General features: G+C 36.7%; 1 protein-coding gene and 1 long non-coding RNA gene across 6 annotated transcripts; both read right to left on the bottom strand.

The window, feature by feature from the left end:
* Nucleotides 1-6: 6 nt before the first annotated feature.
* On the bottom strand, nucleotides 7-9,254 carry ddi2 (DNA-damage inducible protein 2). Of its 3 annotated transcripts, none has more exons than XM_005166024.6 (10): nucleotides 8,910-9,254; nucleotides 8,327-8,456; nucleotides 7,975-8,241; nucleotides 7,754-7,880; nucleotides 5,809-5,936; nucleotides 4,913-5,041; nucleotides 4,703-4,806; nucleotides 3,820-4,012; nucleotides 3,148-3,205; nucleotides 7-2,894 (listed from the first exon to the last, which is right to left on the bottom strand). In XM_005166024.6, exons 1-9 carry the CDS (start codon nucleotides 9,045-9,047, stop codon nucleotides 3,195-3,197), a joined length of 1,227 nt encoding a protein of 408 aa, XP_005166081.1. In that variant the 5' UTR covers nucleotides 9,048-9,254; the 3' UTR covers nucleotides 7-2,894; nucleotides 3,148-3,194. The 3 variants fall into 3 exon arrangements, with proteins under 3 accessions (XP_005166081.1, XP_021332474.1, NP_938189.2); NM_198375.2 differs by having other exon boundaries at nucleotides 285-2,894; nucleotides 3,148-3,208; nucleotides 8,910-9,138; XM_021476799.3 differs by lacking the exon at nucleotides 3,148-3,205.
* Nucleotides 9,255-11,760: 2,506 nt separating this feature from the next.
* Nucleotides 11,761-17,924, bottom strand: LOC101884206 (uncharacterized). Of its 3 annotated transcripts, none has more exons than XR_012408091.1 (11): nucleotides 17,882-17,924; nucleotides 16,961-17,132; nucleotides 14,886-14,964; nucleotides 14,725-14,793; nucleotides 14,579-14,646; nucleotides 14,415-14,504; nucleotides 13,809-13,895; nucleotides 13,688-13,749; nucleotides 13,389-13,561; nucleotides 13,158-13,295; nucleotides 11,761-13,073 (listed from the first exon to the last, which is right to left on the bottom strand). It is a non-coding gene; the product is annotated as an uncharacterized lncRNA (long non-coding RNA). The 3 variants fall into 3 exon arrangements; XR_012408093.1 differs by having other exon boundaries at nucleotides 11,761-13,068; XR_012408092.1 differs by lacking the exon at nucleotides 13,809-13,895.
* Between the last annotated feature and the right edge of the window lie 809 nt (nucleotides 17,925-18,733).

Raw genomic sequence — 18,733 nt, 5'->3', positions numbered from 1 at the left:
TATCAATTTTTATGAAAAATGCTCGTTTTATAACACAATTTACTTATAAAAAACAAAGTTTTAGACATAGGTTACATATAATAAGCAAAAAATACAAAAATAATTTTTAAAACTTCCTTTTCTTAATGAACCATTAATAGTATTACATTCTAATTCATATTTAGCATTTAAAAACTAAAATGAACCTTGGTTAATACTTAAGTCTGAGATTCATCCAATGATCATTAACGTTATAAAGCACACAGTGGCACATTTGAAATATAAGAATCATTTTTTTCATTTTATTTGGTTTTTAAACTGTATACAAGATGAAACAGTTTCTCGAATTGATTGAACAACTGATATATGACCCAGAGATTACTAAACAAGAGGGTAGACATGACAAAACTGCACAGACAGCTGAAAAGGGTACATTAGGACTTTACACCCAAATTGAGTGTTTAGACAAGAGACAACAAATAAGATAAACAGAACAGACATCCCAACAAAGTGTAGTGGTGGATGGGGAAAAAAAACTCCTGTAGACTACTTTATTAGCACCACCTTTTTCCTGTCAATTTAATTTAAATGAAAACATTATAAAACACTACCACAACATCTGGTAAAAGACATACTACTGATAATAAAAGTATGTTATACCTTCCCCTTCAGAACTGTTTTATATAATACAGAACATACTTGCTCAAAGATGGACTATGAACACAAAGGTTATGGTATTTAAGTCTACTGCTAATAATTTCCAAAGGCAACCTATTAAAAACATGTCAAGTCATACAGGATTGGCAACTATCAAAACAAAATTAAGAGAAAATTACCTCAGCTTAAACATTATTGCCAACTCAAATTTGGAAAGGGATTCTGAAATGGGTGGTTTACCAGTTTACTATCCGCTGCTATTACTTTTACACAAAATGTATTTAGTAAGATGCTTCATCATTTCTGTTTAAGGTCAGTCAACATCAGGCACAAATCTTTGCAATCTAAATCCATGCAGTTGTTGGATAATAGGAAACCGGTCTAGTTTTGAAGAATTGTATTACCGAGCCCCACCACCTCAAGTAAACTATTCACATTCCTGTAAAATGTTTATCAAATTTATTCAAACCAAACCAATAAAATCAACAATCCATTACGAACTATTGAGGCAACATGCAAAACCTTAATAAAAAATGCACAGATATTATCATTCTGTTGAAAGTGAAATACAGCCAGCTTCTCACAAATCTGTTCGTTAAACATTTTGTATTTTGGCCAAAAAAAGACCAATAAGTAAAAAAAAAAAAAAAACACCTGGACTCCTAAAAGAAAACCCACTGATGGAAAAAAGGCTAATGTGTTAACCGATGCCACCCATAGGAGTTAATTCTAAGTGGGCACAGTGATGTTTCGTGCAAGCAGCACCAATAAGGCAAGCTCCACGCTTCCTTGAGCCTGTTCTAGTGCCTCAGCAGCCTCATGGGCTGAAAACCCAGATGCCTGGATCCTATGAATGTGCTCTAGTGGAAACTGTCCCATCGAGGGCTGTGGAGCAGACTGGATGGTGTCTCCAAGAAAAACAGGATCCATCTCAGGGGCTTGACTTTGAGGAGATGCAACAGGCCCTAGGCTGGGATTGGTTGATGGGCCAGCTGCTACAGAAAGCGGGTGCTGCTGAGACGGGTCAGCTGAGATGTCAATGCCTGAGGTTTTTTCACCCATAATGTCATTCCCTTGCTGATCCTCGGGGAGTTCACAATCTCCTTGGGAAGAAGTCACCGATACTGAACCTTCTTCAAAATTAAGGTCCTGACTTCCACCAGGAAGAGGGTGCTGAATGGTTTGTTCCACTATGGGATCCGCCTGTCTAGAAAGATGGTTCTCTGTGTGCCATGAATTGCTTGAGTGTAAATCTGGAGAATCCCTCACTGATCGTGAAGTCAAGTCAGCTTTGGCAACACTTTCCTCCTCTTTGTCATCTGTTGTGGCAGTATTAGAAGACGAGTCAGCAGTCGGGTTCAGAGTTGTGTGGTTTCTTGCATCAGGATCCAGATTCAGCTCATCTACATCTAGACTTGGTGCTGTACCATTAGGGTGAGATAGAGGAATCCTTCCAGAAACCGTTGGCCAACTACTAGACATAAGAAGTTTATGGAGTTCTTTAAGGGCTTGAGCCAGAGGAGGGACATTATCCACCTCTGACTGGTCTCTTTCATAGGGTATTACACTCTTTTCAGGGTCTGGAAAGACAGAAGAAGTGGCTGGCTCAACAGAACAGGGTTCAAGGTTCAAATCTGGAACTTGAGCCTGTGAAACATCTTCAGTTACATCACCTTGGGTACTCTGAAACTGATCAGACAAGTCATGGCCAATTTCTGGTTTTGCATTGTAAGAAACATCCATGTCCATTTCCTGATCCAGTGTCTGAGTCTGTGAGCTTGGGTTAAAGACAATAAAAGGAGCTTCTGTTGATACAGTCCCTGAGGAAGTAATAGACTTCCCCAAAACGGTGTCCATTGGATTGCTGTAATCTCCTGTAGCTATGCTGCCGGTCACTTCATTGTCCTCGGGCACAGTACTAGAGAATGGTTCCTGAGAGGGAAGAGTGCTTGGGATGGGAGCATCTGCATCTGTCTGCAAGCTGGATGATGTGGCATCTGCCAGTCCTTGGGACTGAGATCTGATGGTGTCATCAGGGGATTCTGGAGAGGGTTTACCCGCAGCCAATGGTGGAAGTGGTGAAGATTTAATCGGTGTGGAAATTTCAATTGGGGTCACTCCTTGGTTTATAGAGGCTGGGGCAGACCTGGACCGGTCTAGTGTGAGATTGTGGGGATGACTCGAGGCTGAAGATGTGGGTTGGTTGAGAGGTTTAAAGGGCAGGGATTGTGGTGAGGTAGTTTTTCCATCTTCAAAATCTATGAGAGATACAGTAACATTGAAAGTCTAAAATAGTTCTTAAGAAACCATGCAAATGCAGCAAACACTGCAAACCATGCAGGATAAAATAGCATTAAGATAGGCAAAGAAGAACTTACTTCATGATATGCAAGATATTACCCACACAATGAAGGCTGCCCCATTGTGTAGCAATGTATATCATAGGTCCAATATATATAGTAACATATAATGCATTAGGCTAATGAAATGTACCCTTTATGACTGAAGTACCTGGTAGGTAGAGCCCTCTCCAGCTGTCCATATATGTCCACATGACATCAGTTCTGTCCTGCTTACGGTTAAAGCACACAAAGGCCACACATTTCATGCAATAAGAGGAATAAAATTAGCAAAAACACACCCAGAGAAAAAGAGAAACAAAGACATGCACTTATCAGTCAAATAAGTTAAACAAGGTGGTGTTCAACAAGTGTTCTGCTTTAGTGACATGGTAAAATTGAACACAGGCATGCTGCAAGCACACACTACCATTTAAAAGACTAGTCTATATTATTTCTTTTTTGGGAAATAGTCTCTATTATTTATTTAATTAAAACAAATACAGTAAAAAGGGTATTGGTGTGAAAATGCTAAAATGTGTGATCACTGTAAAAGATATTACTGCTTAATGCGTTTCTGGAAATCTTTTGTTTTTTTTTAGAATTCTTTGATGAATTTGACACACACATTGTACACCACCTTGTGAACTGAGTGAGTGTTTCTTCACTGCAACAAGGATCAATAAACTCTACAACTTTAAAAACGTTGTATTCTTCTAATCCAGAAACCCTCACAATGCGACACATCTGTGATGAGTATTCATTCCTTGTGTTAAACACTAACTAGCTTTAATTTCAACCCTTACGTCATGCCATTTCTTAATCTACATATCATGCATCTTACCGCTGTCCTGTACAGATCTTTGTATTGCCTCAGCCAGTTCTCGATCTGCAATCTCATCAGGCCGGGGCTCTTCTCGTCCCTCTGGCCCGTAAGCTAGCCGAGCACATTCAGGCAGCTCTGCCTCAGGTAGAAAGCGTGTCTCTGTACCCGTTGTCCCAATAAGGAGGACATTTTTCTTTAGGTCGATAGAACACTGAAAGACATCACATAAAGGTGAGAACAGAGCAGAGCAGAAATTAAGCTCAGATTTAAAGAAGAAACATTCAAGGGGTTTTCTTCTCTAAAACTAAGATTGCTTGTTTAATAAAGTTAATCATTACAGGACTTTCTGGAAGAGATACTCAACTTCTGACTGCTCAATCATGATATTCCAGGTGTGTTATTTATTCCCCAATAACATCAGTTCATCTGTCTACTACAAATGTACATATTCATATCTGTCACTTTGCAATTCTTGACTGTTTGACGCCATCTTTTCAGCCATATTTCTTTCTGCAAGCTTTACATTTAAGAGCTAATAAATATTTCAGCTCAGATTGACAGTTTGATCTAATTGTTTAACTTTGTAGCAAGTACATTTCTGGATAATGTACATTCTGCAAGAACAACCAGCTGGATGTTCAAAACGCCTGTCGTATATTATTAATATTCTTACTTACATGGTACTATAGAAAAAAGACAAGCTATTCGGACCAAGCACACAGACAGCATAAAGTCAGTGTTACATTATTTACTAAAGTCTACGTGTCTAGGGAATACAGTGAAAGTTTGCATCCTCAAGCTAGTTTCATTCCATTAAAAAAACATTAATGTCAAGTTAAACTGACTCCATTACAGGAAACAGATTATTTGATTGGCTATAAACCAAAGTTTTCAACCACACCTGGTGTCTCTTCAGCATATCAAGGCCTAGCAGCATATCCATGGGCTGATCTTCCAAAATGGAGAAGGAGCACGGTAGAAAATCCCCTTCAATCTGCACCTGGGCTGGATGTTAAATATATATTTCCATTTTGTTAAATGACTTTTAATAATTAAAATAAGTAAATGCTTACAGAATATTTACAAATGTAGGTTTAAATAAAGTGCACACCCAAGTGAACTCGGCCAATGATTTTCTGGGTGCCAACACCTTTGGCAATGCCTGCCCAGCGTCTGTCCACTAGGCGCATGATATTACATCGCTCTGCACATGCTTGGCTCATTATTGTCATCTGGGCACCTAAAGAAAGATAATAAAACATTAGTATATAAAGTGAAGAACCCTGGAATATTTAAAGGATATAAATAAAGTTTATTACTGAAAATAGGCCACCAAATTCAGTGAAATATTTTGTGTCACAAATCAAAGACATTAACTATTACATAACTTTGATAAATGACCCTCTATAAACCTGATATTAAAATGTTTTGGACAATCCAATAACAGATAGATGAAGACACAATCAGTGTTTTAAAGTAGTCTTGTTTAGTGCATTTGTCATGTATCCCGTAGTATTTATAATAATAAAAATAAAAAAAATACAGATTTATTTCTCTACTGTGGCCAAAGGGGAGCCAGACCAATATGTGCATGTGCTAATAACCGATATTCATAAAGTTACTTCATATAAAATTAAACTGCCTTATGTTGTAATAAAAGCAGCTAAGATAATGTACATGCTACACTAAACAGAAGAAGTTTTACTGTCTATTTGGCCCAAAAAAAGTATATTCAACAAAACAGACCAGCTTAATTCAAGTGACCAGAAGTAAAGCAGGTTTTTCAAAATCCTGCGGGCCATTGCCTCCCCTTGCCCCAGTGTAGTGCCATCACGGTTTTCAAGGTACAAACTGGGCTGATATTTTACAATAATAATTTATTTTGTAAACCCCCTATAAACTTAATTCTCAAATGGCTTTATACTTGTGCTCAATACATTCAGCATTATACTAACATAATATAATAGCAATATACTACTGAGAAAAGAGTTTAAAAATGTGATTTACCCGAGTCAACAAAGGCCTTTACTGGATGTCCATTGACTTTGCAGTTGATGTAGAGCATCACAACCTGGCCAAAACTTTCAGGTGCTTCTTCCATAGCAATGGTCATATTCTCCTCAATGTTGTGCTGTCTGGGAAATAAAATAAACATGTTAACCATTCAATGCATTCTTTTGTTTTGTTTTAATCCACATGTCATAGACTATGGCTGTTTCTCAATATGCGTGCTTGTGTAGCCCTGTTACAATAATCAATATATCGACTTACATGTGCACATGACCTAAACCATTTTTGGTGACGCAAATATGTATCGCCCATACATAAAAACCAATTCTAGCAACAATTTAGCTGATTGTGCAACATATCTACCCCTATTGGACGTGTCCGTATGGTTAAAAAATTATAGCATTTACTATACATCACTATAGTATGTTTTTTTATGTGGATGTCTGACAACTGAAAATGGATATCGCAGTTTAACAATAACATTTATTGTTATTTATTTCGGCTATGGGTTTCACATTCTGATATCAACGCTTTATTTTTAAATTGTTAATATGACAAATTAAATGAATTAAATGAAATATTCATAAGAATAAAATATTGTGTTCTTTTGAAGTGTGTACTTGCATCATGATGATATTATTTTTTCACACTGGGTAACATAAAATAGTCTTAAAATAAAAATGATATAGTTTATCACAATATATTTTGGTGCAATAAATCATACGTCAAAAAATAGATATCATGACATCAATCATCATCATCATCATCATCAACCAATAAAGCAAATGCAGAAAAACACAGCATTTTATATATGTTTATTATTAAAGCTCAGAGATATAACTCTTTATCTCAGGAGCTTTCTTAAATAAGATGGTGAAATTAAACATTATCATGATTAAAAAGGTATATGAACACTGTGACGTTAAAATTATGTTCCGTTCAAAATGCTTGAAGGTTATGTAACCATCAGGAAAAACGCATCTCATTCCTCAAAGGATGCGTTCTCTGTTCTCTAGGCCCCTTTCACACATGCAGACCTTTCCGGAAAATTACCGGCAATTTTCCGGAAAGGTTGTATGTGTGAACAGGTCCTTTTTAAAAATACCGGTAAATTCGTTCTGGCTATTTTCCGGAAAGAGAAGTTTTAACATTACCGGTAATTTGCCGGAATGCTGCGCTGTGTGAACGCAGAAGGAAGATTGCCGGAAAGACCGTGTGCACATCTAGAACGTGCTGACGTAAGACGTCTGCTTTAGCCAATCAGAACGGTCAGACGCGCTTACGTCCGTGCGGTTTATGAGAATAAAAGCCTTTGAATATTTTCTCAGACGCATTTAGCTGCTAGAAGTTAGTCAAATAACGTTTATATGTTCTTTTTAATGCCAACTGTGTAAATAATCATCGATAAGATGCTTATGATAAGCCGTTGTTTGTTTACCTTCAAGTTTTGCGTGTGCCTGTGAAACAGCCTGTGAGCGCCAGCACACGCACATATTATGAACATCTGGACATGCAAAAGTGATTCTCCATATGTTTTCATCGAAGTTGTTCACAATACTGATCATCCACAGAGTTTGTAATGTAGTCAAATGTTTACAAATACAAGCGCAGCCATTTAAGGCTCATTTGTGGTGAATGATGTCAGAATTTACCGGTATTTTTGAAATGGATGTGTGAACGGTCTTTTCTGGAAAAATTCCGTAACGTCCTCGTCTATGTGAACAGCGCTTTTTTGAATATACCGGTAAAGTCGTTCCGGAAATTTTCCGGATATTTACCGGTATCACTGTGTGAAAGGGGCTGTAGTCTCCCAAAGTTTATTCTTCCGAGGTAACTTGGCGAGACTGCTCTCCACAAGAACTCAAGTCTGTTCTCTGCATTAATGGCATTGAGAAACAGCCAACGTTTTTCTGTGCATACGATCTCACCCCTTATTTGTTACCTGATTTCCTCCTCAATCTTGGCCTGAGCGTCCAAGTCAAAAGGATCTGCAGTCAGCAGTTTGATTCTCTCCTGATCTCTCCGTGCCCGGTCCTGCTGCTGCTCCATTAGCACCTTAGTGAAGCGCTCTAAAAAAAGGGTATCAAAATAATATCATCATATCATCAAGAAAATCGTCAGTAATCGGTACAGATGCATTTAATCCTCTTCATCTTCATTTACCAAGATCTCCACTCAGCAGAGCTTCAGCAAGTGGAGGGTTGCGCTCCTTCAGAAGCGACAGCTCATGTGGATTTGCCAATAACATGTCTCGTAGCAAGGCAGGGTTGTCCAATCCCTGAGGAGAAACGCCTGAACCTGGAGAAGTGGTGGCTTGGGGTGGTGGTGGCTGGGTTGTACTGGGACGCTGGGCTTGTTGCGGTCTGTTTCTGTTTTGGCCTGAGGACGTCCCAGGAACAGCAATGGAACTGAAGTCGATGCGAGGCAGGCCTAAGACATTAAAGTTCATTTTGATTATCGATGTGATAAGATAGTATTAAACTGTTGTACAACAGATCAAGCTATGCGGGTTCACCTGGAACTGTGGGCTGTGGTGGTGCTCGTAACCTCTCTGCTTGTCTTAACACCAGCACATCTCCATCTTTCAGGCCATAGTTCCCCAGGGCCCGGGTGGGGTCTTGTAAAGGCTGCTCTGCATATATGATCTGAATAGCACAAGTTGCATTTTATTTGTTGTTTCAAAGCACCTAAAATCACTTTTTAATTCTGAAAGCCAACATACAAATATCTTCATGCACTATTTAGCAGGCATACAAGTTTCCCTTTCGATTTTCAATCAACACCATCAGCTATCTCGACACACCCCAATCAATGAAGCTTCAGTTGTGTTTTGTTTTAACAACACACAATTCCACGTATTATAGTTTCCTGACAAGTTAACAAAAACAGCAACGTTTCCTTGGGATAACCTATTATTGTCAAATGTTTGTCGTTAAGGGCGCTACAGATTGATAATCTGTTCAGATTTGGGGTTTTCCTAAAGTGTTGACATGGGCTCAGTATGCTATTAATAGCGTGGACTGTGTCGACACTAATTTGTTTAGTCAGATCGCTTAGCATAGTAGCTAACTGTTGCAACACTTTTTGAAGACGTTCACCTGAATTTCCCCGGCTGGTATTCCTGATTCTAGTTCGCAAAGAGCCAAGAAATCCCTGAGTTCAAGCTCCGGGGACACGTCCAGGGCGAAAGTGGTTTCCGAGCGGTCTCTCGGTGCACAAAACACGGTGAGCAGCATTGCCCGGTTACTGCTTCTCTCTCGCTGTCAGAAACTGCCCCTGCTCTAGAGTTTTCTGTCGGAAATGTATCCAAGGCTGTCCTGTTGACACTCAGTGTAAAATGTGATAATGAAAAAAGTTAAGCGCATGGAGAAACAACTGAACGAACAACCTCAATTCACTAAATAATTCGTTCACTTCCTTTCCACTGGTCTCCAGCCACTGCCGCAAACTGTCGTAGATTACGTGTGTCGTAATTTAGTGAAACAGGAAGTCAGAACCACCCGTTGCTTTGATACGTCAACGTGGCTGCCATCTTAATCCGGTCATTATCGTGCCATAAACAGACGCAACTGATCGGAGATGCTCCTGTTTTAATATATATATAAAGTTCATAGTGTGAAAAAACTCCAGTTACCTAGAAGTAAGAAAGCTTAAACTTGTAATGTATATTTTATGGAATGTATTATCAATAAATGGATCTCCTTTACTAAAAATAGTGCTGGAGTCATTTTTTTTATTACAGTTTTATAAAAGTTAACAAAATAGTTTAGAAAAAGTAATTAATAGTACAAATTCTATACAATAATAAAATATTGTATAGTAAAATAATAAAATTAAACTAAAAATAAAATTAGACTAAAATAATAAATTAGGGGAGCGGAGGGCAAAAAGTAACACAGAGTTAAATGTAACACAAGTTTTTTAGTTTTTTATTTGAAAAAATCTGTAAAAGTATAAATGTAAAATCTATGTATAAAATGGATAATAATGCAAATAGATTCAAATGTGTTTATCCAATAAACAAATAAATAAACATGCTGTGTTAAGTAGAATAAAAAAGAAATGAGTCAATTACTGAGGAAATATAGCTAATATTTAAAGTAAACTGAATTTAAATTAATGGTGTGTAATCTGCCTTGTATGCATGTGTTAACTAACCCAACTTGCCCCGCAGGTGGGGTAAATAGTAACATTTATACAGCTGTCACTTTTGGCAATACTGCACAGAAACCATCGGCCTGGCATCATAATTCTTGTGCTTATTTGTTGGAGAGGCTTGTGTGTTATTGGTAAAAAAAAAAAAAAAAAAACATGGTTTGTCTAACTCCATTACTTTGTTTATTTGACCAAAATCAAAAAGTGTTACTTTGTGCCCCGCTCTCCCCTATATCTGAAAAGATTAAATAATATTAGCAAATAGAATATAAAGTAGTGTGTGCTCATTGGCGTAGGGGATGGGCATGCCCCGCATGATGGGGGGCCACGCAAGATAAGCCCCTTCTTAATTCTTGTGGGTGGGCTCACACATGTTGCACTACGCCACTGCGTGTGCCGTGTTACCGTGTATAATCATAGCTATAATTCGAGCATGAATACTAATACACCATTGCATACACCATTGGCTAAAAGGAACGCATAAATGGTCAGTCTAACATTTTTGGCTCTTTACATCAACACAATGGATTTGAAATGAAACAAACAAGATGTGCTTTAACTGCAGACTGTCAGCTTTAATTTGAGGGTATTTACATCCAAATCAGGTGAACTCTGTAGGAATTACAACAGTTTGTACGTGTTTGTGAATTGGGATGCAGCACACGTTTCAAACAGTCCAGACAGCTTACTTTGTTGAATGATTCAGTTGTTTGAACGAATCGTCTCACTCATTCGACTTTACCACCACCTACTGGAAGTTTTAGATTCTTATTTTGAGGATTATTTTTATTTTTAAAAATCAAATTTCATATTAAAATGCAATAAAGTACAATAAACTTTATTCTTTGAATATACGAATAGATCACACACATTAATTCAATTCTGAATAACCAATAACTTTTAAGGGGTTGTATATTTATTTATTTTTAATTTATTTTTCCCCAGGGCTGTAAGTATTACGTTTGATGAAATGATCCATTACTTTCAATTATGTGTTTTAGTGAAAGTCACTCAACCATTTCAAATCACTGAAAACATTTTTTTAAATTAAAAATATTCAATAAATTAAGGTCATTTAAAGATTTATTCTGTTGTGTGTGTGTGTGTGTGTGTGATATTTATTTCAGCTAGAAAAGAGTACAGAACAGTAGTTTGAATTGGTCCATCTGTAACCACATAGGCAGTAATTTGAAGAGTCTTCTGGTCATTCAGGTGATGTCTTCAGTCTGGGCGTCAGGCCAATCTTCTGCTGTTCAGAATCAGGTGGTTTGTCTTGGTTGGGCATCTCAGCGGAGGTGCATATATGTATGTATGTATGTATGCATGTATGTACAGTTGAAGTCAGACTTATTAGCTCTTGATTCTTTTTAAGGCACTTTTAAATTTTTAAACACCATTTTAAGGTCAAAATTATTAGCCCTTTTAAGCTATTTTTTTCTGATCTTCAGAACAAACCATCATTATACCATAACTTGCCTAATTAACCCAACCTGCCTAGTTAACCTAATTAACCTAGTTAATCCTTAAAATGTCACTTTAAGCTGTATAGAAGTGTCTTGAAAAATAGCTAGTCAAATATTATTTACTGTCATCATGGCAAAGATAAAATAAATCAGTGACTAGAAATAAGTTATTAAAACTATTATGTTTAGAAATTTGTTGAAAAAAAATCTGCTCTGTTTCAACAGATATTGGGAAAAAAAATAAACAGGCAGGCTAATAGTTCTGACTTCAACCGTGTGTGTGTGTGTGTGTGTGTGTGTGTGTGTGTTTAATTTTAAAAACAAAAATAAATTCAGCAACACCAAGAATTCATTTTTTTTTATTTAGGCTATTAAAAAGCTCAAGGAAACAAACTTTTCTATTGTTCCTAATATAAATTCACATGTGGAAACAGCTCTGAAAAACAAGTAATTCACAACTTCAGACCTGACAGTGAAGGTTTGCGAGTATGTCTACAGTATGCATCATCTTTTGTGATTCCCTGTGAGGATTTCTGTGCAGTTACACTGAGGAGATTGAAACCGAATGTTTACTGTGTATAAAAACTGCTTAGTTGGCAGAAAGGCACACTACATTGTTTGCATCTGTACATTATAGCAAAGTTATGTAAGAAGTTGTGAGGAAATGCTAACTAGCTAACAAAGTAGCTTTCAAGTACACAGTTCAAGATAACAACAATTTGATTTAATACACAGATAATATTTTACAAACCCCAAACATATTTGAACACATTTACACACTTATTTTAGATTCTTACTAAGGCTTAAAAAAATATCAGACTCTGCATCTAAACTAGACAGAGAATGGAGCACACTCAGAAGTAAACACATCAAACCCCTGGCTCCCTTAAAGGGGCAACACAGCCCGTGTATGTGCCTAAACCATTGTTTTCTGTCTTAAGATAACGCACTTCTCTACAAATAACCACATAAAACATCAGAGTAGACGGGACAGTAATTGTTGAACAGTAATTCACCATTAATCATTTATTCTTTGCACAACACAATTTCATACAAATCCTACTCGTTTTACAGTAAACACTGTTTTTATTTATTAAAGGAAAACACTGGCTATTTTAGGGTTATTTACTGCATAATCTACAGCAAGGGTTAACAGTGTACAATCTAAATAACTGCCACAGAGAAGACATCTAAAAATCTATGCCCACCTCCACCCCCTTCCTCTTGGAAGGGCATCTATATTTCAGGATTTCAGGAAATACCTGACCTCTAACCATCAGTGTCCGGTCATTGCTGAGGTGTGTTATTCCTACACTCCAGTCTGTAAAAGACAAAGACACCACTAACAGAGCTCCACATGCTGCAGCAATGCACACGATGTTCTCCAGTGTCCTTCAGATAAATCTTCACTGGTGCTCGTGTGAGTTTCCTTCTTCTGCCTGTTGTGTGTTCATTACTTGAAAAAGAAACACCTGCCACAGACAAGACATCTAGCTAACTATCTAAGCCCACCACCACCCCCTTCCTCTTGGAAGGACATCTATATTTCATTCATCCATCTATTTAGGAAACATCTAACCAGACCATCAGTTTGCAGTCATCGCTGAGGTGGGATTGTAATTTCTCCACATGCCCCAGTCTAATCTGCAAAAGAAAGAAAACAAGACTAAAAGAGCTCTAAAAGAGAAATATTCACCATTGCACTTCTGTCTGTTGTGGTTCCATTACCTAGAATGTAAATAACTGCCACAGACAAGACATCTATCTAACAATCTTTGCCCACCACCACCCCCTTCCTCTAGGAAGGACATCCATCCATGCACATAATCTTGTGTTTCCCTGTTCCTCCACATGCTCCATGCCAATCTGTCAAAAGAGAAAGATGTGAAGTCTTTAGTTATTCTTAATACATTTCTTTGGAAACTAACTCCTTTGTTCAGTCTGTTCAAGCAGTTCTACCTGCTTCCTGAGCTTCAGGTCTCCAAGTATATCTCCACCGTTCCCCTTGTGAGTCTCCTTCTTCTGCTCCACTCCAACCTGCAAAAGACAAAGACCCAACAAAAACCTATGTGCTGTTCTCCACTGATGCTCTTGTGAGTCTCCCTCTTCTGCCTGCTCTCTCTTTCTATGACCTGAAAAAGAAAAACCAGACACAGACAAGGCCGAATTACTACCTATACCAACCACTACTCCTGTATCTTAGAAGGACGTCCATCCATGCACTCGTCAATCAGATTTTTTAAAAATAAATTTCTTACCATCAGTTTCCAGTCATTGCTAAGGTGTGTGATTCCCTTTTTTCCATGTGGTCCATTAAAATCTGCAAAATACAACATAAAGATGTTAACTCCATTGTTCAGTCTGTTCAAGCAGTTCTACCTGCTTCCTGAGCTCCAGGTCTTCCAGTATATCTCTGCCGTTCCCCTTGTGAGTCTCCTTCTTCTGCTTCACTATAACCTACAAAAGCTGCGTCCCAAATGGCACATTACACACTATGAACTTATACACTATGTACTTATGCACTTACACACTCAACAGCATAATGTATGAATGTAGAATCGTCCACTATTAAACACTGACAGTTATTCACTAACCGCAAATTCAAACCGTTTCCCAGATAATGTTTGACGGTTGTTAAATTAGTAAAAGAATTGACTAAACTATCAAATAATATCTGGTATGAGTATAACCGCATTCACCATCAGAAAGCAGCATAATCAGTGTCAAAGGAGATTTTTGCTTTCCTAATCCAAAATAAAGTAATCCAACAGAAGCGCCTGATATTTCCACACCTTCCGCTACATGATCAAAACTGCGGCTGTTGTGTGTGTGAAGTGTCCAACAGTCCACACTTAAATAAGTGCATCATCCGGGAATTTAAAGTGCACTCAATCTTGTAGAGTTGTCAGTGTGAAAGCACTACTTACACTATTTTCACTACAAAATGGCAAAGAATAGTGTAGAAGTATGCGATTTGGGACGCACCTCATGTCTCTCCTAGTGTGATATCTCCTGGTTCCTCGTCTGTTCTTCATCCTGTTTGTCATCTGTGGTATCCGTCTCCAGTCTCCAAGACTGCACAGTCAAATATCAAGTTTATGTTCATGAACTTCTCATCTGCATCAATATACTCACCTGCTTATACTTACCTGCCATACTGTAAATAAACATTGTGTATATTACTGCCCTGAATCCCGTCCCTTCTGTGACACTCACTCTGTAAAAATTAACCAGGATAGTTATAAAATGTTTGATAAAGCTGACTTGATACAACTTAAAAAATTTACTTCTGTACCTCATTTATTTCATGTACTTGTCATTACTGAGGTCTGTTTCCTTGTTTCTCCACATGCTCCATGCCAGTCTGCCAAAGAGAAAGATGTCAAGTCTTTAATTATTCTCAATACACTTCTTTGGAAATTAACTCCATTGTTCAGTCTGTTCAATTAGTTCTACCTGTTAGCTGAGCTCCAGGTCTTCCAGTATATCTCCACTGCTTCCCCCTGTGAGTCTCTTTTTTCTGCTCCACTTCAGTCTGCAAAAAAAAAAAAAAAAACAGAAACAGCCAGTGGTACGGGGAGAAATCACTAATTAACAATTAAGAATTTATAAACACTCTGTTACCCTTTGATGTGCACAATAACACCGATGTGATCTGCATTGTATGATCACACCATTGTGATTAGTACGTTTAGTGCATCACATCATCAGATGCTAAGAATCTAAAAGACTGGAGCTCTCGAGCAGATACACGCTACAGAGAAGTGCTTTTGCAGACCAGTCCTGCTGGCATTTCAGTTACTGCAAACTCTGCATCATTGTTAACATGTTGACGCGTGTTCGTAGTTGTGTAAAATAATGTGATCTCAATATACACAGTAGCCTAAAGTCATTTGTTTTGTAAATAACCAGTGTAGCCTTCGATTTAGTTTGTATCTCAGATTTAAATAAATCAGGATGTAATAAAAATGGTGCGGGCCGCAGAACATAGACAAATTTGCAATGTTTAAAGCTTGGAGAAATAGAAAAATTAAAGTTAGTCTCTGTGTGCACAGACAGAGCACCCGTGAACCTTACATGAGTCGGCCTGAAAACAGTGGTCTGATTTAAGCAAACTCCACGGTTTACTGAAGATATGATCTCAATTCCACCAAATCAGGTAAATGCTGCACAAATTGAATTGATAAATCGCATATGAACTGGTCAAAAAGTGCATTTATTATCACTCATTGACTTTCTGACACATACACATATTTAAAACACAAGTTCATGTTTAGATTTTAAGGGAAGAGCAGGGATAGTTGTAACACTTCCAATCTCTACAACCATAAACTAGCTACAAATCGGTTGATTCACATTGCGCAGACTCTTTTTGGCCTTCATAGCACATGAAAATGTAGCGTCCCGGGACAGACACAGAGACTACATTTGAGCTAAGAAATTAATATTTCTTACGTGAATTATTTTTGAGATAGCACAGCCTGATTTGTAGTTAAACTCATGTAATGTGTGTGTCTGTGTGTGGATATATTTAATCCACATTGTTGGTGATAATGTTTTAGCTGTAAGGAGAATAGATTCATGAGTATAAGACGCTGGGTCAGCTGTAACAACAAAACTCTTGCTAATAACATCAGTGAAATGTCTCCACCAACCCCAAGCAGATTTAAACTGTATTTATCTGATGTAATTTCAGTACCCCTCTTGCTCTTGAAAAGAGAAAGAAGTCAAAGTAGTTTGAGTTCAGTGTTTGACCTTTGTGGGCTCATTAAGCCTGCACACACAAATAGTGTTCAACAGTTGAAGCTGATGCACATTTGCACATTTTATTCAGCTTTGTAACACAGACACACACACACACAATGATACTGAAAGCTCAATGTTAAATAAAAAGTTTTCAAATCATTTTTGGTCATAATTCTTATTTTATAATGTTTCATCTCACCCTAGTGGAAATCATCATTTACATCTCACCATGGGGTGTGTTACAACTAACCCAGACTGTGCGCTGAATGGTGACATTTCACTCCTGTTTAAAACTAAGAAGTGTTCACATTTTCTGTTTTTGCTGCAAAAATAACTTATTTACCATTTAATAGCAGACACTCGAGATCTCAAAGATATATAGAGAAATATAATAGAAGTACAACTATCCCCGGTCTCCCCCATATGGTTTCTATGTGATATGAATATAATGACGAATTCATTTATGAGGTCTGATCTACATTTCCAGGTTTCGATGAATATGGGCTACTATATGGTAATACTTAACCTTTAGCATTTTATTTATTTATTATTTACTTTTTACGAACAGTACAGATTTGAATGAACTTAAAGACATTTTTATATAAATGTAAGCACAGTACAGTGTTAATATTTAAACTATTTATGTTTTAAGTAGCTGACATTATTTTAGGAATAAATGTGCCTTGTTTTGATCTGTGCAGAGCTGTAGCTGATTAATTAGGCCTACTATGCTACTATATTTCAATGCTAGTCATTAGGTGATACCTGGAGAGACAAATTCTTACTCAAGCAAAAAGGTTTGAGAACCACTGATCTATACCAAACACCACCCCTTCATCTTGGAAGGCTGTCCATCGATGCACCATCTGTTTTTTCCCCCCAGAAATTCCTGACCATCAATTTCCAGTCATTGCTGAGATATGTGATTCCCTTTTTCTCCATGTGGTCCATTAAAATCTGCAAAATACAATAGAAAGATGTCAAGTCTTTCATTTATCTTAATACCATTCTCTGTATGTTTCATCTACCATTGTCTCCTGTCTGGTTCTGTTCTTACACTAATAAGTAATATTTTGCAGCTATAAGTAAATACTCTACAAGATGACAATCTATAAACTTAGTTAATAGTTAAATGTGTTACAATAATTAGTAAAACTGTCAATAAAACAATTAAAATCTACAAATGTTGAACAGGCCAACAACATAAACTACATATAAATAATACAACAGTAATATGGAATATGTGTTAAAGCTGACAGCATACAATTACATTATAACAGATCAATTAATTTATCTGATAATATAACAAACAATCTGCAAATATTAAATAAGATAGCAATATAGATGAAGCACACAAACAAACAACAAATATTGTATCTCTCAGTCTACCAACCTGAGAACAAAACAAATGGCATTCTACGATTATAAATAAGATATTGAAGATAACAATAAATAAAGTAGAAAATATATAAATATATTCAAAATCCTAAAATTGTCAAGTTGACGATATACTGTAGCCATCTACAATTCTAAACAACATTCAGTACAACAGTCTAACCGAAAAAAGACGTGAAAAAACAAGCATATTGATCTGAAACGATAAAACAAAGAGAAATACTAATTTTTTTGTGTCCTTCAGCCAAATCACGTCGAAACAACCAAATATAATAAGCTAAAATTAGACTTTTAGAAAGATCTTCACATACCGCGATGGTCAGACTCTCACTGCAGCTCACACTGACTGCTGCTCAACGTCATCGACCGCTTTTCGAACGCATTCTTTTTTAGAACGCCAATAACTTTGGTAACCATAGCAACGCGATTTCCATGAAGCATTGTAGAGTAGAATATAATAATAATAATAATGATAATAATAATAATTATTATTATTATTATGTAAAGGATGATGGTCCCTGTATTGCTTTCTTTTAAATATATATAAAAATAGCAACTTTGATTCTCACTTTGACTAAGTTTGTATGTTTAAATTCTATTCTGCATATATGCCTTATTTTTTAGGCATATTATAGTAAATGAGTCTGTGTATCTAACCTGTATGTAATCTCTAAATAATAAAATATAATTCAGTTTCAGCCACCAGAGGGCAATGTAGCCACAACTTTGTGTCTCAAAGTTTAGGCGAAATCATTATATAATAACTATCCATTATAAATGACTGTGGTCAGAGCAACATCACATTTTGATATGATACATTCTCATGGATACTTTAATTGATTAATTGAACCAGATAATTAATTACAATATTTCAATTAAATAATGTGAATAAATTAGGTCAAATACAAAACAACAAATATGTGAAGATACTTTTGATAAAAAAATGGTAGGTTGCATGTTTGATTGTCTATCTATTTTTTTTTATTTATCTTTAGTTTTTTAAATAACCAAGCATACATACACGTAAATGTATTTTCTTTTTCTTAAATATCACTATTAAAAACAACTAATAACATATTGCTATGACTAAACATCATTTGTAAACATTGATCTGTAGAGGGTGCTCCGACACCATTTATCACCTTTAAAACCAATTTTGGTCA

The sequence above is a fragment of the Danio rerio genome, chromosome 6, assembly GCF_049306965.1.
Source record: "Danio rerio strain Tuebingen ecotype United States chromosome 6, GRCz12tu, whole genome shotgun sequence".
Taxonomy (NCBI): Eukaryota; Metazoa; Chordata; class Actinopteri; order Cypriniformes; family Danionidae; genus Danio; species Danio rerio.
Note: the sequence above shows the minus strand (reverse complement) of the source record. Positions and strands in the feature narration are given on the sequence as shown.